Here is a 27,523-nt window from a genome sequence, read left to right as displayed (position 1 = left end):
AATGTTTTAATTTGACTACTCTCTACCACTGTAATAATGGGATGGGGGAAACTGCTTGCACTTGGTAGATAAAGTTCTTTACGTTAACGCAATAAGAACTGTTTTTTCCGTGTACTTTTACACACACACACGTTTTATGGAGCGTACCTAAATGGGGCGGCAAAAAATATTTGGATAAAGTGATCATTTTACTTTTCAAACATTCAAACTATACTGTATGATAATTTTCTGTTTTATGTTAACGCAATAAGAGCTGGTTTTGCCATTTACTTTTCATTCTTTTTTTATTGATGGCGACATATCATGGATTTAGCCATCTTGTACAGAGCAGCTAGTACACAGTGTACCACATAGATTGAAAAAAAAAAATCAAAAAATCTGCACCAGTCCACCTTGTCACCAAAGCCCAGCCACCAAGTGATTACCACTGACATCTCTGCCAGCTTGTACAACAGATTAAGACTGATCCCAAAACCCCTCAAAACCTTTCCCCTTTCATTTCCAGCTGAAGTGTTTAATAAACACATTGTAATTTATCATATATAAACAGGTAGTAATGAAGGCCAAGTTCAACTGAGGCACACAATCTTAATTTAGATCAAATCATCATCAAAAGGTTTAAGGTTTCTGAGGAGTTAGTTTAGGAATGCAAATGTGTAAAAGGAAAGCACTAAATGTTGTAGCAAGCACTGCTCAACCATTAGAACTTGTTCACCCTTAATTGTGATAGTTGTGAGGTACTTGCTCACATGATACTGATGAACCTGGGCTTGGTCTGGGATTAAAGCAGCGTCTCTCTTCGAGGACTGGACTGGACTGCTTTGAGAGGGTCCAAAGACATCTTGGCATCCCTACATAACTCTGAAAATGTCCTGCTGATGGTACGTGGAGTTGGGAGCATTGGCTGGAACTCCCCAGCACGTCTGCAATCAATTTGCTCTGACAAAGTTTTGGACTTGAGCAGAGAGCTGGTTTGGGTCGTTGAAACCGAAGCCGGGTCGAGATGAGATGCATTGGCAGAATGTTGGGGAATAGGGAGGCTTGAATGTGCTGGTTGGACTGATGACTGAGCTTTGATGATGGGCGATATAGCCTCTCGCTTTCTGGGGTAGTAACTAGGAATAGGGCTTTGGTTTACTTCGGCGTCCATGTCAGAGTAGAGGACAGTACTATTGTTTGCTGAGCTGCAAGGGCTACGAACACAGACAGGAAGTCTGCCACTAGCAGGAGGGTGGTCCAGAGAATTAGAGCGTTGCACTGAGGTGCTGCTTTTGGAACAGTCGCTCAAAGTGAACGTGGAGGCAGACCGAGACATCTAGAGTACGAAACAAAAAGGGAGTCAAATGGAGCAGGGTATTTAATACATATTAGTCCCTGCAAAAAATATCAAAAAGTTGTGCAAATCACGTTGACATACACTAAAATGGTCGGACTGACAAAAATATTTATGGCCCTCTACAGTGGAACCTCGAGTTCTAAATACCTCGTTGTACAATCTTTTCGACTAACAAACCACGGACCAAATATAAATATGCTTTGTTGTACGAACTGTTATCTGTCCATCCACCCATTGTGTGCCTACAGCAAATCCTGTCTGTGCGGCCGGATCATTCTACGGTGCTCATTCAGTCAGGACAGCCGTGCTACTGTTAGCTACTGTGCTAAGTGATACATTGTGTGCTTTTTAGGTGTTTTTAGCCTTTTTACACCATCTGTCTATTTTTGCTACCTCAATATGAGTCCAAAAAAAGCAACGGACAAGTGATGCGTGGTTTGAAATATTCATGAATGGATTTTTGTATAACGGCTAAAAAATTCATAAATTTATTTGCAATTCAAGGCATCTTTGTGTTGGAATAAGTCAGGGGTCAGCAACTCAAAATGTTGAAAGAGCCACGCTGGACCAAAAATACAAAAACCAAATATGTCTGGAGGCGCAAAAAATTAAAAAGCCTTATATAAACAAGTCTTACAATGAAGGCAACACATGATGTAAATGTCTATGTTAGCTATAATAGCCTACAATCAAAATGACTAAACAGGCTGACGCAAATCTTTGTTTATAGAAATGTTGAAATTTGATATTTATTCTACAAGTTTTTACAACATTGGAAAACATTAGGGATTCTCGGAGGGTGAGATAACTCCTTGAAATTACTGGCTTAGAATGGCCAAAGGCATAGATGTGTGTGTCCAAGTTAAAGGAAACGACAGGCTGTCTTCTTCTAATGGATTAATTACAATCTTTGGCAAACTGAGTAACGCTTACTGTGGTCTGGAACAACATGGCAAACAAACAACTATCAGAAATGCAGCCAAGATTACATACAGATAATGTGTCATGAGACATGCGAATATAAATTAAATACACAGAGGACATAAGTAAAGGATATTAAATGAACTCAAATATACCTAAAACGAGGCATAATGATGCAATATCTACATACAGCTAACTTAAATAGCATGTTAGCATCAATTAGCACTACACACAAGTCAATTACATCAACAAAGCTCACCTTTGCGCTTTTACACACAGCATAAAACGTTTGGTGGACAAAATAAGACAAAGAAAGAGTGGCAAAATACTCTCATCAGTGAAGCATGAACACAAACATATATGTTACAGTGGGCTTTCTAACAATTAGGAAGGTTTGTGTCATGTTTGTCCTCCTACAGAAACTATATTAAAACAAAAAATATATTTTGTCCCCCATTTTTTTCCATTTTCATACATTTTTAAAAAAGCTCCAGGGAGCCACAAGGGCGGCACTAAAGAGCCACGGGTTGCCGACCCCCGGTATAAGTTACCAGTATCAAACTCTGGTTTACACATTGCACCGGTAAGGCCAAGTGTTACCAAAGAACAGAAGAGTCAAAGGCTGGGCTACAGTACACGCTTGTGGAGTTGTCCTGCACACTTCCACACCTCGCTTTTCATTGACAATGCGCTCTCCCCGTGCATGTCTGGATTTCTGCTCCCACGGGTAATATTGTGGAATTTCATGACCACTTGTATTTGAATACAGAATTAATGCATAACGGAACAAACACTTCCTGTCTTTCACTTTAAAATGTGTACTGTGTGGGAATTCGGAGTGGGGGTTTGATGCCTCCTGCTACCTAAAAGGTAGCACCAAATCTATTCGCTGCGGCCTAAACTTGTTCCTTATTTTCTTCTACTGATGCGTATGCCTCACCGTTGCCCCAACAGAACTGAGGAAGCACCGTACAGAGTAAATGAGCACTTCTCTGTAAAGACTAAATGGTTTCACTATTTGGGTTAAGTTTCATCCATCCATTTTCTACCGCTTATTCCCTTTTGGGGTCGCGGGGGGCGCTGGAGCCTATCTCAGCTACAATCGGGCGGAAGGCGGGGTACACCCTGGACAAGTTTCCACCTCATCGCAGGGCCAACACAGATAGACAGACAACAATTCACACTCACATTCACACACTAGGGCCTAGTGTTGCCAATCAACTTATCCCCAGGTGCATGTCTTTGGAGGTGGGAGGAAGCCGGAGTACCCGGAGGGAACCCACGCAGTCACGGGGAGAACATGCAAACTCCACACAGAAAGATGCCGAGCCCGGGATTGAACCCAAGACTACTCAGGACCTTCGTATTGTGAGGCAGATGCACTAACCCCTCTTCCACCGTGCTGCCCTGGGTTAAGTTTGGCAGGCCAAATGAAAAGCTTTGGCAGGCTTACATGCCTTGTTGCAGAACATTGCTGTGACCATGTTAAACAAGCAGAGATGCTTTCCAGCAGAAACCCCGCCCCCACGGGATTCCAAAACAGCTGCTCTAGTAATGCTCTTTGCTACTACTTTAGTTAGCTTACAGTGTTTTTGTTTGGTGGTGTTCTGTTGCATGTGGTTTAGTCACTGTGCCATCTCTTTTATTGATAAGGACACTGGTAACATCTTTTGCCTATTTACCGCTATGGAGGCGAGAGGTAACAGAACAGAGCCACACTAAGGAAGGAAAGTCTTTAGTAGCTAATCAACTCCCAATCACGGGGAGTAAACGATCTTAGATCATATCTTTTCTTCTGGCCGAAAACAAGACGCAGATCAATAGCTAACCAAGTTGATGGCGGACCTTGAATCTGGGTGTGTCCTTGTTGCTAAGACCCTCAACCTGGCAAGACATGTTTGACCGCGTGTGTCGTCATTTAGTCTGGTCAGGCATGTGACTTGAACTTAATGAAAATGACTGAAAATAAGCCAGGGTCTGGGGACCCCAGCCAGGTCCAGGGTGGTACCCTGGAATGGGGACTAGGGGGGCAACCTACATTGTAGGTCGAAAAAAAACGAAAAATATCATTTAAAATATTTTACAGAGATAAATAAATAAATAATGATAACCTTCAAGGTACTCAAAGCGCTTTGACAGTATTTCCACATTTACCCATTCACACACTGATGGCAGGAGCTGCCATGCAAGGCGCTAACCAGCAGCCATCAGGAGCAAGGGGTGAAGTGTCTTGCCCAAGGACACAACGGACGTGACTAGGATGGTAGAAGGTGGGGTTTGAACCCCAGTAACCAACAACCCTCCGATTGCTGGCACGGCCACTCTACTAACTTCGCCACGCCGTCCCCAAAAAAACACGGATTTCCGACAATAGACGGAAAAATCACATGCCTGTCTAGTGGTCTTGTTGTTCCCCATCAATCGGTGGTGGGATTCACAGAAAACAGACTTCTGGGGCAAGCCTGGACTTACTAGGAAATCCATCCTGTGTTAAACATGAAGGAGTCTCCCAGTATTTGGGAGCAAAGCGGGTAAAACTAAGTGTAGTTCTACACACTTTACTTGGTATTTGTTAAAGCAGTAGTTCACCAGGGTGTGTACGGAAACCTTAAAATATAATACCAACATTACATTGGTCTGCATCAGTTGGACCCAGTGACATTGTGTGTATGTCAAAATAGAGACAAAAATTGTGAAGAGTTAGTTGATAGCCACCTATTCAGGTTTTGTCATTTACTTTCCAGTACACAGTGAAACCTCAAATTATGAACCCCTCATTACAAAAACTTTTGGATTTATAAACCACAGATAGAATAGAAATATGCTTTGTTGTACAAACCTTGTCTCCTTGTACTAATGTTTCATTCACCCATTGTGTGTCAGACAGCATATCCATTGGAGGCGAGCTGATCGATCTCTGTGCTCAATCAATCAGCACAGCAGTTCGGCTGTTAGCTACTGTGCTCAATGCTACTTTGTGTGCTTATTTTTTTTTGTCTTTTTACAACATATTTGTATTTATTCATTTCTGCTATTTTAATGAGTCCAAAGAAAGCAAAGGACAAGTGATGCGTGGTTTGAAACATTCAGGTAATATCCACAGTGGTGTCGACATAGCCTACCACCCGGCCGCTTCTTTGGCTGCACACCAAGAAGATCAACCAACAAGGTAAAGTAGATTTTACTTTCTATTCCTAATCATTGTTGCAACCTGGCTGTTAAAGTTAAGGAGTTTTATTAGTGCACAATGTGTGTGTGCGTGCGTGCGAGCCCGCAGTGAAGCTGCAAATAAAGACAATTCAGTTGCTGGTGCTTTAGTTTAACCCCTTGGTATGTTTTTTTTAATATACAGTACTGTATATGCCTGTGTATTGTGTCCAAGGCCTACAAATCTTTACAAAAATAATAACTTTTGTCAAGGCTGGAAACCATTAGCCATGTTTACGTTGTTTCTTATAGAGAAATTTGCTTCCATATGCAAACTTTTCTATTTACAAACCCTGTTCAAGAACCAATTGAGTTTGTAAATTGAGGTTCCACTAAATTTATCTGTTTTTAATTGAAAAAAAATATTTGTTTTAATCACAACTTTGATGTTAGTTTGATGGCACCCTCTCAGAACCAGAATCAACTTTATTGTCCAGGGAGAGTCTATTTACTTAATATTTTCTAAACAAGGATGCTTTGACAAGATCTGTTGTTTGGTCAGTACAGTGCTGTATACTATATGCCTGTAATTGTTTTTAATGTCTAAAACTGAATTTAAAATGCATTTAAAACTAGGGATGTCCGATAATGGCTTTTTGCCGATATCCGATATTCCGATATTGTCCAACTCTTTAATTACCGATACCGATATCAACCGATACCGATATATGCAATGTGGAATTAACATATTATTATGCCTAATTTGGACAACCAGGTATGGTGAAGATAAGGTACTTTATAAAAAAATTAATAAAATAAGATAAATAAATTAAAAACATTTTCTTGAATAAAAAGAAAGTAACAATATAAAAACAGTTACATAGAAACTAGTAATTAATGAAAATTAGTAAAATTAACTGTTAAAGGTTAGTACTATTAGTGGACCAGCAGCACACACAATCATGAGTGCTTACGGACTGTATCCCTTGCAGACTGTATTGATATATAATGTAGGAACCAGAATATTAATAACAGAAAGAAACAACCCTTTTGTGTGAATGAGTGTAAATGGGGAGGGAGGTTTTTTGGGTTGGTGCACTAATTGTAAGTGTAGCTTGTGTTTTTTATGTTGATTTAATTAAAAAAAAAAAAAAAAAAAAAAAAACGATACCGATAAAAAAAAAAAACCATACCGATAATTTCCGATATTACATTTTAACGCATTTACCTGCCGATATTATCGGACATCTCTATTTAAACCGTATGAGAGGCACAAAAGAGTGTTTGAAATGTGAAATTTCCCATTTCAAAGTTGACAATGACAGTACAAACATGTTGTATTTTACACCGTTTTTTCTAAAGTTAGGATCAGGTGTTCACACTTGGTCAAATTCTTCACCAACTCTGTGTAAACAAAACTTAATGGCATTCTGACACTTGTCTTTACATACACTTTAGTCATTATTAACAAATAATAAACGGAGAAAACAAAAAAAAACAAAGAAGAAAGATGGGCAGAATGTCTACCATACATCAGCATGTCAGTGTTTTCACAGTTTCATTAGCTATTCAATGTCTAAGTCACTTCATGGTTTAAGGACTTTTTATGAACACATTTTTCGTATTATGTTAATCTAACCCCGTAAATAGCTGGGATCTACTGTAAAGTTGGTTTTACATTTTTAAAATGTTAAATTCTGCTCTATAAATAAAAATACGAAACAACTGACTTTATAATGCATGTTGCATGCATGCATGCACTGTGCCATATAGTGTACATACATTTCTTATCTATTTATGTTTATTACTTTACATTTGTATTTACATTATTATATTTTACAGGGAAATGTGCATGTTACAATAAATTGAATAAAAACATTTATTTGCAACAATTTTTTTTTTTTAAACTACCTAGTGTATTTTTTTTTTTTTTAAATAATATTGACATTTTTGCTGATGTGTCCAAACTTTAGGGACACAATGTTGTCAAAAACGACACATACACAGGATTAAGTTCACCAGAATGACTTACAGTCAGAGTAGAACTGCTGCGATTTTCAGAAGTCAGACGCGGGTTTTTCTCATCCGGGGTAGTGCTGGACATGAACGCCCTCTGGATCGCACGCTTTGGAGTCTTTGTGAAAGAAAATGCCCGCGTCACCTACAACAACACAGAAACAACATTTACGTCATCTTTTTAAAGTTAACGCTTGGTACTGTTGGAAAGTAACTACCTACAGGCCTCAAATTTTTACTTTTTAAGGTCAAGGCAAGTGTTGCCTTAAAGGGGGGGCTCATATTTTAGGGCACCAAGGCAAACATTTTATTTCGAGGCAGGGGCTCCAAAGCATGCATGCATGCATACATATATACATATTCATACATACACTTATATATACACACACGCGTATATGATATACAAATAATCAGATGTCAATCAATTGAAATAGACTGTATCATATAGTATATGACCTAACTTGTAGTAAACTTGTGTATAAACAAATATATAAAACGCCAAGCAATTTTCATTCCATTAATGTTTACATCAGCAACTTATTTTCAACGTTTACAAAAAAGTAAACAAATCCATGTGTGTTACACACGTGGTCGTTGACAGCCACAAATCAAAATAAACATTTACGATAAGGCACATAAACAACATTGACAGGTCTAGAACTGCTGAGTTTCGAGGGCAAACGATCAACAAATTTGGCACTCCATTTAAACTATGAAATTAACCAACCTAAAGAAGTTGTGTAGCTTGCTACATTTTTCCCAACAGCCTGTAATTGATTTCTTTCCCAACAGCCTTTTTTTGATTCGTTCCTCTGCATTTTGAGAGCTGCTGACCTAAATTTACCGAACACCTGACGTCCTTCCAGACCCTGATGCAACAAGTGTTTCTCTCTGAAAATCTTGGAAAAACTCGGCTGTTCTCGTTGTCGGTTAACCTTTGACACACGCTTCCAAAATGGCTGCGCCCAAGTTGTTTATACCCATCCATCCATCCATCCATCTTCTTCCGCTTATCCGAGGTCGGGTCGCGGGGGCAGCAGCCTAAGCAGGGAAGCCCAGACTTTCCTCTCCCCAGCCACTTCGTCCAGCTCCTCCCGGGGGATCCCGAGGCGTTCCCAGGCCAGCCGGGAGACATAGTCTTCCCAACGTGTCCTGGGTCTTCCCCGTGGCCTCCTACCGGTTGGACGTGCCCTAAACACCTCCCGAGGGAGGCGTTCGGGTGGCGTCTTGACCAGATGCCCGAACCACCTCATCTGGCTCCTCTCAATGTGGAGGAGCAGCGGCTTTACTTTGAGCTCCCCCCGGATGGCAGAGCTTCTCACCCTATCTCTAAGGGAGAGCCCCGCCACCCGGCGGAGGAAACTCATTTCGGCCGCCTGTACCCGTGATCTTGTCCTTTCGGTCATAACCTAAAGCTCATGACCATAGGTAAGGATGGGAACGTAGATCGACCGGTAAATTGAGAGCTTTGCCTTCCGGCTCAGCTCCTTCTTCACCACAACGGATCGATAGAGCGTCCGCATTACTGAAGATGCCGCACCGATCCGCCTGTCGATCTCACGATCCACTTTTCCCTCACTCGTGAACAAGACTCTTAGGTACTTGAACTCCTCCACTTGGGGCAGGGTCTCCTCCCCAACCCGGAGATGGCACTCCACCCTTTTCCGGGCGAGAACCATGGACTCGGACTTGGAGGTGCTGATTCTCATCCCAGTCGCTTCACACTCGGCTGCGAACCGATCCAGTGAGAGCTGAAGATCCTGGCCAGATGAAGCCATCAGGACCACATCATCTGCAAAAAGCAGAGACCTAATCCTGCAGCCACCAAACCGGATCCCCTCAACGCCTTGACTGCACCTAGAAATTCTGTCCATAAAAGTTATGAACAGAATCGGTGACAAAGGGCAGCCTTGGCGGAGTCCAACCCTCACTGGAAACGTGTCCGACTTACTGCCGGCAATGCGGACCAAGCTCTGACACTGATCGTACAGGGAGCGGACAGCCACAATCAGACAGTCCGATACCCCATACTCTCTGAGCACTCCCCACAGGACCTCCCGAGGGACACGGTTAAATGCCTTCTCCAAGTCCACAAAGCACATGTAGACTGGTTGGGTAAACTCCCATGCACCCTCAAGGACCCTGCCGAGAGTATAGAGCTGGTCCACAGTTATAACCATTAACATTAATTATGCGAATTAAACAGTTGAAAATGTAAGAAAAAAGTAATGTCGGCGTGTTTTTATCAAAAACAATTACGTTACAATTGTCCATTATAGGGATGTCACGGTATAAAAAGTTCTTATCACGGTAATTGTGTTCAAAATTATCATGCGTTAATTTCAAATGTGCTCAAAATTTTCAAAAACTACTTATACTGAAATCCTTTAAACCAAGTTGTATTTAAAAAACACATTCAAAATGTGTACCGGTATATGTAGCTCAAGTAAAAAAGTTGAACTCTTTCTGCGTCCCTGACAACTCAGCCAGCATTCAATTCGATGAGATGACAAAAGATTTGAGCTAGTATTGATGTTATTTGAACACTGATAAAATTAAAGGACGAGTGACCATCCCATTAAACAAACTAAAGACTTTATAAACAAGTTGTGGCAACGTTCCCTACACTTAGCCTGCTGCATGGTAACCCTCAGTCCCAGCAGCTGACGGAAGGATGCTAGTTGCACGTTTAAAATGAAACCGCAACATCAAATATTTTTCTCCTCCAACAGCATTGCGCTGTTAAAGGGGAACATTATCACCAGACCTATGTAAGCGTCAATATATACCTTGATGTTGCAGAAAAAAAGACAATATATTTTTTTAACTGATTTCCGAACTCTAAATGGGTGAATTTTGGCGAATTAAACGCCTTTCTATTATTCGCTCTCGGAGCGATGACGTCACATCGGGAAGCAATCCGCCATTTTCTCAAACACATTACAAACACCGAGTCAAATCAGCTCTGTTATTTTCCGTTTTTTCGACTGTTTTCCGTACCTTGGAGACATCATGCCTCGTCGGTGTGTTGTCGGAGGGTGTAACAACACAAACAGGGACAGATTCAAGTTGCACCAGTGGCCCAAAGATGAGAAAGTGGCAAGAAATTGGACGTTTGTTCCGCACACTTTACCGACGAAAGCTATGCTACGACAGAGATGGCAAGAATGTGTGGATATCCTGCGACACTCAAAGCAGATGCATTTCCAACAATAAAGTCAAAGAAATCTGCCGCCAGACCCCCATTGAATCTGCCGGAGTGTGTGAGCAATTCAGGGACAAAGGACCTCGGTAGCACGGCAAGCAATGGCGGCAGTTTGTTCCCGCAGACGAGCGAGCTAAACCCCCTGGATATCTTGGCTCACACCGATGATGATCAAGAGAAGAATATCGACCCTAGCTTCCCTGGCCTGCTGACATCAACTCCAAAACTGGACAGATCAGCTTTCAGGAAAAGAGAGCGGATGAGGGTATGTCTACAGAATATATTAATTGATGAAAATTGGGCTGTCTGCACTCTCAAAGTGCATGTTGTTGCCAAATGTATTTCATATGCTGTAAACCTAGTTCATAGTTGTTAGTTTCCTTTAATGCCAAACAAACACATACCAATCGTTGGTTAGAAGGCGATCGCCAAATTCGTCCTCGCTTTCTCCCGTGTCACTGGCTGTCGTGTCGTTTTCGCTTGCATACGGTTCAAACCGATATGGCTCAATAGCTTCAGTTTCTTCTTCAATTTCGTTTTCGCTACCTGCCTCCACACTACAACCATCCGTTTCAATACATGCGTAATCTGTTGAATCGCTTAAGCCGCTAAAATCCGAGTCTGAATCCGAGCTAATGTCGCTATAGCTTGCTGTTCCATGCGCCATGTTTGTTTGTGTTGGCATCACTATGTGACGTCACAGGAAAATGGACGAGTGTATATAACGATGGTTAAAATCAGGCACTTTGAAGCTTTTTTTTTAGGGATATTGCGTGATGGGTAAAATTTTGAAAAAAACTTCGAAAAATAAAATAAGCCACTGGGAACTGATTTTTAATGGTTTTAACCCTTCTGAAATTGTGATAATGTTCCCCTTTAAACACACAACGAGACTCCGCGGAAGTAGAAGCGATTGAAACGAAGCGATCGGCTCCGTATACTCGGAGGGAACATTTTTAAAGCAAAGTCCGAGTAGTGGCTGCCATGTTTTCTCAAGCTTAACGGCAATAGTGCGCATGTGCAGGCGTAGTCGCAGCGGCGCTCTTTTTTTCAGGAAGTAAGCAGTGTTGTGTAAAATGCATTAATTAATGAAGTTTTTCCAAAAATTAAACATATAAATGGTATTACTAACCGTCTGGAATTTTACCGCGGTTTATCATTATACCGTTCACCGTTACATCCTTAGTCCATTAACAAGTAAAAAGTCAAAAGGTGGTCACGGCTTGTTCTTGCCGTCGATGCTGGTCAATTTTTTAGGGCATTACGGCAAGTGACAAGGGCGGTCGCAGCTCTTGCTGCGGTTGCCGTGGTTACATTCGAGCCCTGTACCTATGACAACTTCCTTCATCAAATTAGTACACTATGCAGTATCTCACGTCTTATCTTCTCAAAGAACATATTACAGAAAGCCGTGCTAGCAACCTGAGGGTTCCTGGTTCGATCCCCACCTTCCACCATACTAGTCACGTCTGTTGTGTCCTTGAGCAAGACACTTCACCCTTGCTAATGATGGGTTGTGGTTAGGGCCTTGCCTGGCAGCTGGCGCCATCAAGCGCTTTGAGTACCTTGAAGGGAGAAAAGCGCTATACAAGTATAACCCATAACCCATGATTATTTAGGAAGTAATACGGACAATTCTAAGACGGCAGGTACACAGAGGAAAGGTATAGGATAAAAAATACTTCATATCCAGCCCACAATGGGGTAAATTATGTGGTTGCAGTGCAGATTTTTACATACATGCACAGTGACAAAAGTAAAACGTAACGAAAACCTATCACACTATCATGAAAAACTATTATTTTGTGTTCTGACGTATGAACCTGAATTTATTTAATGGTTTGTTTGTTTTTTTACTTTGGCTGTATTGCTGTTGCTTAATGTTTTTCGGTATCTCATGACAATAATGCTTTGACTGTCCAGTGCTAATTGAGTTGAAAAGTCTGTTTTTAATAAGCCCACTTTGTGCAGGGTGATTTAATTTTTTGTCGAGAGACTCCAAATGACTTGTAATTCTTAGGTAGTGAAGAGCAATCTTGGAGGATTTTCTGTTGTGTGCTTCAATCAAGTTTATTTTCCAACTATCACCAAGACTCAGGTCATTTATCAAGTGTTTCCATTCAATGCCAATTTATTGCGTTACTGGAGTGGCCATGTTGAATGGATCAAAAAACAATCTTCCTTCTGAGTAAATAGAAAAAGTGTTGTGGGTAATAGGGATCAATACAACTCTTTGTCCGTGTGGTTAATGCCATGATAGGAAAAACACAAACACACAATGACAGGCAGTTCAACCAAGTAACAGATAAGTGTCGATTCTGTGAGGTCTGTGGACTTATGTTTCTAGGATATTTTGGTTTAAGCAATCAGCTAAAAAGTCATACCCAAAGTAAATACAAAGCAGTCGGACCATTTGAAGTAGATGCATGGCTTTGGGCTCTATTGAAGCGAATAAGCTGATTTTTTTTATCCCAACAGTCAGAATGTGTCTAATTGGTACTGACACTGTGGAATAGCAGTTTGAATACACTGAAAAGACAGATTTGTTTTGCCCCATTAACGCACGCACGCACACACGTGTATATGTATGTACAGTATATATATATATATATATATATATATATATATATATATATACACAGTATATATTATTGGTGTGGGAAAAAAATCGATTCGAATTTGAATCGCGATTCTCACGTTGTGCGATTCAGAATCGATTCTCATTTTAAAAAAAATCGATTTTTATTTATTTATTTTTTAAAAAATTTTTAAATTTATTTATTTATTTTTTTAATTAATCAATCCAACAAAACAATACACAGCAATACCATAACAATGCAATCCAATTCCAAAACCAAACCCAGCAACACTCAGAACCGCAATAAACAGAGCATTTGAGAGGAGACACAAACACGACACAGAACAAACCAAAAGTAGTGAAACAAAAATGAATATTATCAACAACAGTATCAATATTAGTTACAATTTCAACATAGCAGTGGTTAAAAATCCCTCATTGACATTATCATTAGACATTTATAAAAAAAGAAAAAAAAGAACAATAGTGTCACAGTGGCTTACACTTGCATCGCATCTCATAAACTTAACACACTGTGTCCAATATTTTCACAAAAAATTAAATAAGTCATATTTTTGGTTCATTTAATAGTTAAAACAAATTTACATTATTGCAATCAGTTGATAAATCTTCTGAGAGTTATTTCAACGCACTTCTTGTCGGGATCCCCAGCAAAGACATCCAGAAGCTACAATACGTACAGAATAGTGCTGCTAGGATCCTGATGAGAGTGTGGAAATATGATCATATCACACCAACTCTCAAATCCCTTCACTGGCTTCCTGTTCCACTCAGGATTGAATTCAAAGTCTCCCTATTAACCCACCAGTGCTTCCATGGAAATGCCCCCCTCTACTCAAAGAACTACTCATCCCCAAATCCTCCACACGACACCTCTGCTCCTGACAGGCTAACCTCCTCCAACCTCCGAGGACAAAGCTACGAACAATGGGAGACCGGGCTTTCTGCTCCGCCGCTCCCAGTCTGTGGAACGCTCTCCCTGACCACCTGAGGGCACCACAGACTGCGGATGCTTTTAAAAAAGGCTTAAAAACCCTTCTTTTTAAAAAAGCCTCTTTTTTTTTTTTTTTTAAATATATGCATACTTAGTTTTAGCTATTTGGCTGTTCTAGTTTTTATTTATTTTTTATTATCTTTTTATTTTAATACACTGTAGCACTTTGAGGTTGTTTACTCAATGTAAAGTGCTTTTAACAAATAACATCTATAAATTATTATTATTATTATTTGCTCTTCTTTCTTTTCTCCACGCTCAGTGTGGTACACACAACACAAAGGTTGAGTCAACTTCTCTCCATTAACTGCAAGTGTGATTTCTATATTGCCAGCACCTGTTACTTTGCTACAGGTTACAGGTTACAGAGTTTAATTATAAATTAAAGGAGCATCACATGCTTAGAATACAACTATTTCTTACAATTTTGAAAAGGTGCCAATAATTTTGTCCAGTCAATTTTTGGAGCTCTGTGGCTTTTTTTTTCCTTCTCCCAATGCAAACAAAATAAATAAATATGTGAATACCAAAGCATTTGTAATTTCAGCAATTTTCTGGGAGAAGTGGTGCATTATCTGACAGAAATGCAGGGGTGCCAATATTTTTGGCCATGACTGTACGTGCATTACCGAAATATTGGGGCGGTGCATTAATTTCACCGAGCGCCTCACAACGTTCGCTATCTCCTTCAACAACAACAAAAAATACCAATCATGGCAGACTTCATGAGAGCCAACGAAGAATACTTTGGGACAATTGGTGATCCAGAACCTATATTTTTAAGCCTGAATATACACGGAGGATAAAGTACAAGTTTTACAAGATGATCATGCTATAGTAAAACACTAAACATCATGTAGCAGTATTACTAAATGCGAAAGAAGAAATACAAACTACGAACAAAATAAAACAAATCATCCATCACAACATCCTCACTCCTCAAGTAAAAAAATGTTGGTAGCAAACAAGCATCTTGCCGTGTTCTCTTCGCAATATCTTCAGGTCTAAGTTGAAAGACAAAGTTGACCAATCTCTCGGCTTATGGCCACAAGTGAGAGGCATAATTTATAATCTAACACACACTTTTACCAACATAGAAGTGACGCAGCAGCGCAGCGTAGCAGTACGTCAATAGCTGCATAAGCTACGTTGCCTCTCTGTAATCAAGGCGCCATGTTACTAAACGTTGTTCCTCGGTGTTAGCTCTTCTATAGCCAATGTTGCTAATACTTTGTTAAAATGTAAGTCTTGGCATGTAAATGGAGTATTGTTAGTGGTTTTGGATGTTTTTAGAGGGCTTTATAGGCGCATTAGATATCAATGTTTTAAATTTCATTAGCTATCCAAAGTGTCTGTCATCACTAAGATTGAAATCAATTGTCTGAGTTAAGTACTTCAGAAGATGGTCTGGTATTTTTTTTGCAGAGAAATTGAGTGGCTATTGTGCCACAGCACACAATGCATTGCCTCTTATTTGAAATCAATAATGACTTTGCTTTTACCTTTTTGGAGGTTTTCTTGATGGCTCTTGAGGCTTTGCTCAGGGTGCTGTCCATATCTTTGGTATTGACCTGTAATGAATCTGGGTCTGTGTTTTTAATCAAGTCACCCTGTTGAGAGAAAAAATAGATTGCATCTTGGAATTAATTATTACTTCCAGTTGTTAATTTATAAGTTAAAAATAAAAGATGCTTTGCTAAAACTGCTGCAGTAAATGGTAAAAAAAGATTACACCTCCCCTGCTTTTCTATACTCATGCAATACAATGCAATCTCTTTGGACTTTCCCCTACCCCCTCCGTACTGCACTGTAGGTTGGAACATGCATCATTTCATTTGTATTCATGATGCAACACTGACCCAGTGTAAGTAACTCATTAGGAATTCACTTGAATCCAGAGAACTATACAGTCAAATAAAATGCTACCCATGATCTTATGTCTTCGATGAGATCAATATTTACATAGTCAGATAAGTCAATCACTTGCGTTAAAGTTGCTATAGTCATTAACTAAACAGCGTATTTATTTATAAATATTTGATTGTCAACAAACAATATTATTGCATCAGTGCCATACAGCCATTCACTTAATGTCCTCGGTCTCAGGTTCTTGTAGAAAAACTAAAATATATTTTTTTTCATCATTTGTAATAATTACTGTTATTTTTCTATAACAGCAGTATTATCTCCGATTTTTCAACAAATCTTTGCATACGCAAAAAACCCAGACGATTTTGGTTGACATTTAAAATGTTTTATTTTTCAAACAGGCAAAAAACAACCCATGTAGCGTTGCTAAGAACGTATGAATATTTAAAGAAAGGTTGCAGGTGATGAAGTGTATTATTATTATTCTTATAATTGATGTGCCACCGATTAGTGTCAGCCAAGATTTGTGAAAAAGTACGTAATCGCCATTGCCGATTACCGTATTTTTCGGAGTATAAGTCGTTCCGGAGTATAAGCCGCACCGGCCGAAAATGCATAACAAAAGAAGAAAAAAAGAAAACATATATAAGTCGCACTGAAGTATAAGTCGCATTTTTGGGGGAAATTTATTTGATAAAAGCCAACACCAAGAACAGACATTTGAAAGGCAATTTAAAATAAATAAAGAATAGTGAACAACAGGCTGAATAAGTGTACGTTATATGAGGCATAAATAACCAACTGAGAACGTGCCTGGTATGTTAACGTAACATATTATGGTAAGAGTCATTCAAATAACTATAACATATAGAACATGCTATACGTTTACCAAACAATCTGTCACTCCTAATCGCTAAATCCCATGAAATCTTATAAGTCTAGTCTCTTACGTGAATGAGCTAAATAATATTATTTGATATTTTACGGTAATGTGTTAATAATTTCACACATACAGTAAGTTGCTCCTGAGTATAAGTCGCACCCCCGGCCAAACTATGAAAAAAACTGAGACTTATAGTCCGAAAAATACGGTAATGCATTTCAAAGCCCTATAAAAAAAACCGCCAATCACCTATGTCTGACACTATTTATTTTTTGATCCTCCAGGTGACAGGCAGCTCGCCGCTAACTGTATGTCTTTATACACAGTGTGGAGCCGCTCCCCAAAGCTAATAATCGTCACTTCCATTGGGGCACATAATCTACATTTCTTAGTATCGTAAGTATCATTAAGAAATATATAGCTGGAGGATGAGGCTAGCCAGGAGTATGCATGCTAACAGCTAAACACATAAGTGCAAAGTAAAGTTTAAGAAGTGTAGATAGAAGCATGTTGAAGCAGAAAGTAAGCGATTCTTAACAGAAAATTAACAAGTAGATTAATAAGAGTCCAGAGAGAGGATAATATAACAACAACTGTTGGTGTATAAGCATTGTTGCAGTCAGTACACGTAAAAGAAGGGCGGATCGATCCATAAATTGGTAGTGTTGATACCAAGGATAGTATCTGTATACGATCGATACTAAAGTGATTAGATCTACATTTTCATTTTCTCGAAATATTTTTGTTGTTGTTTTTGTTCATATTTATTAACTTAATAAATACGTCCCTTGACATAAGAGGACTTGGAGGGCAAAAACCAAAGGATTTAAATGAGTAGTTTTTGCTTTTGTTTAGTTATATGTACCGGTACTGTAGTTTAGATATAATATAAGACTAGGTACTTTGTAAGACAGTTTTCACATTTCTTTTGTATTTTTGTACGTTACCGCATCAGCCCGGCAGATGGTGTTGGCGACATGGCGGCAAAGTGTTAGAAGCCAGGCACTTTTCACAGTGTCCTCTCCAACCAACTGGAAGCTGAACAACATGTTCTCCTGTTCAGTCGGCGGGCGAACAACTAAAGCAAATGCGTTCACACATTCTGAAGGAAGACAGACAGAACACAATTGTAAGTAGTAATCATATATAATATAATATACACATAGATATATATATATATATATATATATATATATATATATATATATATATATATATATATATATATACATATATATATAGAGTAATCAAATATCTTAAACTCTTAAAATCTAAAATTAAGCATTGGTTTTAAGGCTAAGAAGCTGCTCGGGCATTTTGTAGTATGAAACAACTGCAAACAGGCCGGATGGGGAAGAGATTGAGAAGGGCAGTCATGGCAGCTCTATAAGCCTGGAGATTGACTGCATGCACACACTTCTGGATTGTGTCAGCAGAAAGTTGTGTTCCAAATAGTCTTGCAACTTCTGACTGCAAATCTGTGGACGACAACCTATAGTTCCTAATGTGCTGAAAGGGTAGGCTACCAATCATTCCAAGGCGTCGCCTTGGAGGAACGTCTACTTCGCAATCAGTCTTTGGTACCAGGCATTCAGTTTGGAGATGGTACTCAGGCCAAATGTCACAACTTGCTTTTGTTGAACAAGAGCTTTATCCAGATCAGACAGAATATGGATACGGTTTAATGGATACAATGAAACACAATGAAGCGTATAAAGTCAACTTGATTTTTCATTCTACTGGTACTTTAAATGCTCTTTCCCCATTAAGAAACATCATACCCCAATCTAAACTGACATTATACAAACACATTGCTGAATGAATTTCTAAGCTATTAAATTGTGCACATTGAACCTACAAGCTGTGCTCTTAGAACAGAGTGATCGATTCTCTACTTGGAGGAATATGACAGCAGTATCTACAACAGGACATGAACCCCGACGCCATAACATAAACCGGACATGCAACACTCGTTTTGCCTTCACCATTAAAAACATATTGAAACTGTTACAAATTAAAACAGACATAGACAAACATATTTAGATCATCAAATACAAATAATATAGCTCTTAAAAAGTCAGAATAATATTTAATGTTTATTTTGCAAAGAAATAATTTTGTGCGTTTATTTTAGTTATAAACATTTTTATCTGGGGGCCCAAATTTTCCATTACAGAACAGGCCCTGGGTCTAATCATATTAATACTGAATTACTAGTCTTACTTTTGATTTCAATTATATTCAATAATTATATCTAACCTACTAACAGTTTAACAGGATAAACCTTGTACAAGGATATGAATCCATGGGTTAATCACAAAGATTATTATCAAGTCTTGAGTCAGGAAGATTAGAAAAATAAATGCTAATTACATATACTGCAAAAAAGGGACTCAAAAACCGAGGAAAACTAATCGTACATACAATTACACAGTGCTAAAATAAATACATTGTAAGTTCATTTATTCCAGCAATTGGATTTACAAGGTGAAACAAATATAACATAACATGCAACTCAAGATATTTCAAACCTTCTTTTGATATAATTTTGATTATTGCTTCAGCTTATGAAACCCTTGAATTGAAACTAAGAAAATGTGGGTTTTTCAAAAACCGTAAGCCATGATCATCAAAATGGGGCGGCATGGCGTAGTGGGTAGAGCAACCGTGCCAGAAACCTGAGGGTTGCAGGTTCGCTCCCCGCCTCTTACCATCCAAAAATCGCTGCCGTTGTGTCTTTGGGTGGGACACTTCACCCTTTGCCCCCGGTGCCACTCACACCGGTGAATTGAATGATGAATGATAGGTGGTGGTCGGAGGGGCCGCTGGCGCAAATTGCAGCCACGCTTCCGTCAGTCTACCCCAGGGCAGCTGTGGCTATGAAAGTAGCTTACCACCACCAGGTGTGAACGAATGATGGGTTCTACATGTAAAGCGACTTTGGGTACTTAGAAAAGCGCTATATAAATCCCAGTTATTATTATTATTATTATTAAAATTGTAACACAAAAGAAAAGGCTTAAACGGGTACCGCACTCTTTTTTAGAATTTTGCTTATTGTTCACAATTATTATGAAAGACAAGACGATGGATGGATTTTTTTTAATGCATTCTAAATATTAAATAAACGCAAATAAAAGTTTGCTTACAGTGGAGCCAATGGGAGCTCCATTATTCCGCCCATAAAATCTGATAAATAACCATTCAAAAAGCGCCAACAATACTCCCTTTACACATCGTAACTTGAATATTAAACAAGTATTAGTGATATTGTTATTACCGGTATAAGCGCTAATGCAGACAAACTACTAATAGCGGCGCCGTGATCACCAGCTTGAGTGCCTACGTTTACATCATCGAGTGGTCTGCTGCTTCCTTGCTTCCTGTAAATGTATTCTATATCATAAATCATGCCTCTCACCTGAAAAGTAGATTGCTGACAATACAATCCGACAAGTTGGGACACATTGACAGCCATTTAGGACCTGGAATGGCACGGATGACACGAAAAGTGCTCGTTCCCCCACCCGGTTTCTTCGCGATGATTATGAAACATTCTTTATTTACATGGGAATATATAAACATCCTAGCAGTCGGAATCCTAATGCCAGCAGACCTTATACAGTAAGTGCTGTTTCATTATCTTTGTTGGCTGTCATAAAGTCTGCAGTGACTAATAATCAGTGATGAAGAAGAAAAAACAAACCTTGTGACGTGTTTTTTAAATTAATGCGCCGCGTATGCTTAAAATCATCAAAATACGTAAATATTAATTACTTTAAATGTGCCAGTTACTACATTACATATATACTTACATCATGTATATAACACCCTAACAGAAGTGTTTAGATGTTTTTTTTAGGGGCTCTATAGGCAGAATTTAACGGCTCCTATAGGCTCCATTGTAAGCGGACTTTTGATCAAATGTATTTAATATTTAGAATGCATTAAAAGAAAAAATCCATCCATCATCATCATACTTGCCAACCTTGAGACCTCCAAATTCGGGATATTTGGGGAGTATATTTATAGCTAGAATTCACTTAAATTCAAGTATTTATATATATATATATATATATATATATATATATATATATAAATACTTGACTTTCATTGAATTCTAGCTGTATATAAATATAAATAGAATTCAATAAATATGTATTTTATTATATATATATATATATATATATATATATATATATATATATATATATGTATATACATACATACATATAAATAAGAGAAATACTTGAATTTCAGTGTTCATTTATTTACACATATACACACATAACACTCCTCTCTCTACTCATTGTTGTATTTGAAAGTGCAATGCTTTGCAGCCAGCACAGCCTTTGAAGGAGCATAGGTATGTGCAGTGTAATATTCTGGGTTGGAGTCAATAACCAGGCAAGGTGATGAAGTTACGTCTCTTTACTTCATACTTCAGAACCGATTCCCACACTTGCCGTCAGGGTGCAATACAACGTAAACCGTTGGCTAACCAAAAAGTAACCACAAAACACTATAGTGTTCTGTGGTTACTTTTTAAACCGTTGGCCAACCAAAAAGTTACTTTTTGGTTGGCCAACGGTTTACGTTGTATTGCGCACTCTGACGGCGAGTGTGGGAGTCGGTTCTGAAGTACGAAGTAAAGAGCGGACGTGACGACAGGCTGTCCTCACTCAGGTCCGCACGGACCTGGAGGGGGCGTGCCTTATGTCCGGCTGGAAATCGGGAGAATGGTTGCACTGGAGTCATTGAAATTTGGGAGTCTCCCGGAAAATTCGGGAGGGTTGGCAAGTATGATCATCATGTCTGTCATAATGATTGTGAACAATGAGCAAAATAAAATAAAAAAGTGTAGTTCCCTTTTAACATCTCACTTTGCATGTAATGAGTTTATATCTTTTAGTTTCACATTTTATGTTGAATTGCTGACATTAATTAACCTTTGTACAATATAAAACATTTTTTTTAATTTCATTTGCACTTTTTAAGCTCAATCATATGACAATAATGATACCTGTGATAATATTGGTTACAATATTCATGAGTTAGTTCAATCCCTACTCTGGAACCATCTTTCTTTGTTTCCTTGTGTATACTGCAGTGTTCGCATGAGGTCATCTTACCCTCTGTGTCCTGCAGGTCCAGAACTCTTCGGATTTGTGAAAGCGGCATCAAAGTGATGTGCTTTAGGGGAGGTGGAGGTCTTGTTTGTCCCAGTGGACTCTTAAAAGTATTGATGACTTTGTGTCGCTTCCTAGCAATCTGCATAGGGGGAAAAAACAATTATTCACATTTGGTCACTGAAATCAATGCTTTGTTATGGTTGCTATAACAACAGGGTATAGTCCACTCTAAATGAGGGAAAAGTCGTTACCATTTACAATCTTATAGATTAGCAAGGATTTATATCAATTACAAGGCTCTGGATGTTGTTGGTCCGTCGTGGCTGCAGTGATGCAGTCAATTGTCTGTTGTGGTAAAGAAGGAGCTTAGCCAGAAGGCGAAGCTCTCGATTTACCGGTCATTCTACGTTCTTACTCTCACCTATGGTCACAAGCTTTGGGTAATGACCAAAAGGACAAGATTGCAAATACAAGCGAGAGAGACTCAAAGTAGAGCCGCTGCACCTTCACGTCGAGAGGAGACAGCTGAGATGTCTCGGGCATTTACTACTGATGCCTCCTGGACGTCTCCCTGGTGAGGTGTTTCGGGAATGTCCAGCCGGGAGGAGACCTCGGGGCAGACCGAGGACACGTTGGAGGCACTATGTCTCACAGCTGGCCTGGGAACGCCTCGGTGTCCCCCCTGTGGAACTAGAGGAGGTGGCCGGGGACAGGGAAGTCTGGGCATCTCTGCTTTAACAGCTGCCCCCGCGACCCGGAAAATAGATGGATGGATGGATAAAATAATTAAAACTGTGACGAAAATGGATTCTGGTTAAGGAGTGTTTAATGTCTCTCCAAAATCCACAAAATTTAAATATGAATGTATTAAGAACATCTACTTAAAACTGACTGTAGATTACAGGAAAGTAACCCATACAAATGGTTTCCTTGAAGGAAGCGGTGTTTATATAAAATCCTTGTCTTATGAGAGCGGCTTTGACACACTTTCTTGGATCACCGTAACAACATGAATGTGTAACTGGAAGCTCTATTTTAAAAAGTCGTTGCATTATTCTGATTTTGCAAACTGTTCAAGATCCGTGCAAATCCTGTTGCCGGCGACTGCTTTGTCTCTTGAATAAAACTAGAGATGTCCGATAATGGCAGATATTCCGATATTGTCCAACTCTTAATTACCGATTCCGATATCAATCGATACCGATATATATACAATCGCGGAATTAATAAATAAATGATAAATGGGTTATACTTGTATAGCGCTTTTCTACCTTCAAGGTACTCAAAGCGCTTTGACAGTATTTCCACATTCACCCATTCACACACACATTCACACACTGATGGCGGGAGCTGCCATGCAAGGCGCTAACCAGCAGCCATCAGAAGCAAGGGGTGAAGTGTCTTGCCCAAGGACACAACGGACGTGACGAGGATGGTAGAAGGTGGGGATTGAACCCCAGTAACCAGCAACCCTCCGATTGCTGGCACGGCCAATCTACCAACTTCCCAATTTTGTTGTGATGCCGTGCTGGATGCATTAAACAATGTAACAAGGTTTTCCAAAATAAATCAACTCAAGTTATGGAAAAAAAATGCCAACATGGCACTGCCATATTTATTATTGAAGTCACAAAGTGCATTATTTTTTTTAACATGCCTCAAAACAGCAGCTTGGAATTTGGGACATGCTCTCCCTGAGAGAGCATGAGGAGGTTGAGGTGGGTGGGGTTGGGGGTGGGTTTGAGTTGGGGGGTTAGGGGGTAGCGGGGGGTGTATATTGTAGCGTCCCGGAAGAGTTAGTGCTGCAAGGGGTTCTGGGTATTTGTTCTGTTGTGTTTATGTTGTTTTACGGTGCGGATGTTCTCCCGAAATGTGTTTGTCTTTCTTGTTTGGTGTGGGTTCACAGTGTGGCGCATATTTGTAACAGTGTTAAAGTTGTTTATACGGCCACCCTCAGTGTGACCTGTATGGCTGTTGACCAATTTTGCTTTGCATTCACTTGTGTGTGAAAAGCCGTAGATATTATGTGATTGGGCCGGCACGCAAAAGGCAGTGCCTTTAAGGTTTATTGGCGCTCTGTACTTCTCCCTACATCCGTGTACCACTCCGTACAGCGGCGTTTTAAAAAGTCATAAATTTAACTTTTTGAATAAGATACCGATAATTTCCGATATTACATTTTAAAGTATTCATCGGCCGATAATATCAGCAGTCCGATATTATCGGACATCTCTAAATAAAACCATTTGGAAAAGTGGCCGGGAAGGCTGGTTTAGATAAATGTCAAAAGTACTGGACTCACCTCAAGGCAGTCAGTGAAGAGGAAGAGTGTGACATGTTCACCACGGTCACATGGTTGGTCTCCCAAAGTGACTGTTTCTACTCTGTAAACCAGACTGCGGTGAGATGACAGCAAATTGGCCTGCAGTGAGGAGGACATGACATTAGAAAACTGGACATTCCACACTAAAGCTGATGACAAAACAGTGCCTCTGTATCAAACCGAATATTATGTATCCGTACTGTCACACGCCTAATAGGTGTAGAAACAAGGCCTGGGCGATATATCGATTTTATTGATAAACTAAAAAAAAATAAAACCATTTTTTTCTCCTCTTGCTCCAGCATACTTTCCCCCCCCCCAGTAGCTTCCGCCCTACCCCTTATTTCCTTAGGGAGATTCACACACTTAACAAAAGATTACTAATGCTTATGAGACGTGTGTAAATGAAAGAAAAGTATTGTCAGTGGTTCAGTTTTACAGGCGTTAAACAAATGTCTGCATGCTGCAAAGTTTGTTTAAAAAAGGCAGCAGCACAACAAACTTATTACTGCATCCGAAACCGAAGCATCCATAAGCCAACTCTTTACGAGTCGAACAAGACCGCAACAAACAAACTCTGGCTAAAAAGCAGCTTACTGAGGTGGAATCATTTACACAAGGTACCATGTATGATGAGAAAGAAGCACAGTGGAGAACAATCACTAAGGCAGTCGCACTGATGTTTGAAAATGTGTGAATGAAAAAGCTTGTGTTTATCCACTGACTGAAACTACAGCGGATAACCAAACGTATTGTGCACTTTTTGATACAGCACAAAACTTCTAGCATAGCTAGTTTTATAACTTAATGTTTAGTTTCAGATGTGGAGGGAAGGAAAATTTGACCTCTGATGACCGTGAGAGGTCAAATTCAAGTTGGCCGCCAGCCCATTTGGTCTAATTTTCAAACATGTATAATTTTGGAACCAAACAGTGTAGAAACATTTTAAACTGTGTTATTTCCAATTACGGTAGTTATCAGATAGAATAAAATAGAATAAAAAGTACTTCTATTAGATACCTATCTATCTATCTAAATACCCATTCATTTGGTGATACTTTTGGTATCTTTTATTGCCAGAACTCTTGATTATACAGCAATACAGCAAACAATGGTTGTATTCATCATAGGGGTCTTCTTGAGCCACTCTTTGTCTGGACCCTCACCTAGGACCTGTTTGCTTTGGGAAACCCTAAGGCATAAAGCCCCCGACAACATAGCTCCTAGGATCATTGAGACACGCAAACTCCTCCACCACAATAAGGTGGTAGCTGAAGGAGGAGTTTAAACATTTTTTTTTTAATATATCCTGCTTACTAACAATGATGACAATGGTAATAATCAAATCTAACAGTCTCCAGAACAGAAGCACAGTGCAGTGCACTTGAGTGCAGCTTTGGCACACTTGCACCCTTTCTCACAGCGACAGTGGATCATTTCATGGCCAGATTTGGATGCTTCAGGGAGAGTGGTCCAAAGCGGCTGCCACCCAGTTGTTTCCTTTGTCCAGCACCCAATACTGGTGCAAACAGAACTGCAGTTCAATAAGTTAAGGGCACACACACAGTGGAACAAATCTGGATATACCCACACTGGCAAGTAGTGTCAACGCTGAGCAGCCCATGTGAAGTTGAGTGGACTCTCTGTGTTTCCTGTCCTTATGTGTGCGTTCTTGAGGAAATGTAAAGTTTACTTTATAAGAGATTTTGTCTGAGTTTAAGTTAACTTTAAGTACGGTAAAGTGGCTAAGAAGTGGTTGCTATGCTTTGTCAGTGGCGAGCATTGCAGTTTGATTTTAATGCTTGTATGGATATAATTATGGATATTTTCGTTTGTTATGCATAGTTTGCAACTCAGGTTATGTTTGTAGTTGTAATAATGCTTATAGCCAATACAACCTTACATTCATATGCATATTAAGCATATTTAGAAATTGTATTGCTTATTCCTCTAATATAGCCTATGTTTGTAATATATTTTCTTTACTTTCTGTATTTTCAGACTCACACAGAGACATTTTCAAAGAGGTTGTCATGCAATGACTCCGTTAAAGAAGCAAAAACGAGAATATCTCTATACAATACATAATGTCACCACATCCCACACACAACACAAACACTAAATAACACAATTTGCCACAGTGACACTATTAGGTGTCCATCTCCAAATGTGAACTGCTTATTTTTTGTAAATGTTTACCTTGACTTTGACCTAAGGGCATTTTCTGAAATTCTGGTGGTCTCAAAAGTATCACCAAATGAATGGGCATCCCCAATTTAGTAGAAAATGACACATTACATGTTTTTCTTCACTAATAGGCTCCTAAATGTAAGCACATTTAAACATTAGACCTGGTGGACTGGCGGCTATCTTGAATTTGACCTCTCATGGTCCTCAGAGGTCAAATCTGACTTCCCTCCACATCTGAAAATAATCATTATGGTATATACTAACTATGCTAGAAGTGTCATGCTTTTATCAAAAAGTGCACAGTGTGTTAGAATTTGAAAGCTTATCCGCTGTACTAATAGTCCTCCCAATATTTTTGCTGGATTACTTATTTGCATATAATGTAAAATACTATAATCTTATTTACAGAATAATTTTATTCAAGACTGAAGTTTTAAGTTTGCTCTTTATTCATCTCAATGTTAGAGATTACTTATTTGAATGCAATGTACAATACTATATTTTTGTTATCAGAAGTAATTTGTTCAAAACAGAACTATTGCGTGCCAGATGAAGCTGTCAATTTAGTTTTTTGAAAATTATTCCATAAAAAGTACAATTTATATCTGGTTTAAAGAAATGTTATTCACACTCAAATTTTGCTAAGAGTAAGATGCAGTGTTAGTTGAAACTACTAGCTTTTGATCAAATAAAAGAAAAACTTGTTTTGAATTATCTCTGTCATTTGTATTCATTGGTTTCTAAAAAGTAGGGTGGGGTTTAAAAAAAAAAAAAATGAAAAAAATGGTTAATCCAATTTTTTGTGAAAAAATCTGAGATTTTATTTTTATTTTAATTTTTTTAAATATATCATCCAGGTCAAGCAGGTACAGAATTTTGCTAAGTAGAGACAAAAAAAACAGGAAAGT

The 27,523-nt window shown here is 39.1% G+C and overlaps 1 protein-coding gene across 2 annotated transcripts in view; it reads right to left on the bottom strand.

The window, feature by feature from the left end:
• Positions 1-27,523, bottom strand: part of ect2 (epithelial cell transforming 2) — a 67,823-nt gene that overhangs the window by 4,152 nt on the left and 36,148 nt on the right. The window contains exons 20-25 of one of the 2 annotated variants that reach the window (XM_061976064.2): positions 24,405-24,524; positions 22,103-22,241; positions 17,918-18,072; positions 15,721-15,828; positions 7,437-7,565; positions 750-1,315 (exon numbers count right to left, since the gene is read on the bottom strand). In XM_061976064.2, coding sequence (XP_061832048.1) covers positions 782-1,315; positions 7,437-7,565; positions 15,721-15,828; positions 17,918-18,072; positions 22,103-22,241; positions 24,405-24,524 — 1,185 coding nt within the window. In that variant the 3' untranslated portion in view covers positions 750-781. The remainder of the gene's footprint in view (positions 1-749; positions 1,316-7,436; positions 7,566-15,720; positions 15,829-17,917; positions 18,073-22,102; positions 22,242-24,404; positions 24,525-27,523) is intronic. The other variant, XM_061976065.2, reaches the window with a different exon arrangement.

The sequence above is a fragment of the Nerophis lumbriciformis genome, linkage group LG14 (genome assembly GCF_033978685.3).
Source record: "Nerophis lumbriciformis linkage group LG14, RoL_Nlum_v2.1, whole genome shotgun sequence".
In the NCBI taxonomy this organism is placed as follows: domain Eukaryota; kingdom Metazoa; phylum Chordata; class Actinopteri; order Syngnathiformes; family Syngnathidae; genus Nerophis; species Nerophis lumbriciformis.
Note: the sequence above shows the minus strand (reverse complement) of the source record. Positions and strands in the feature narration are given on the sequence as shown.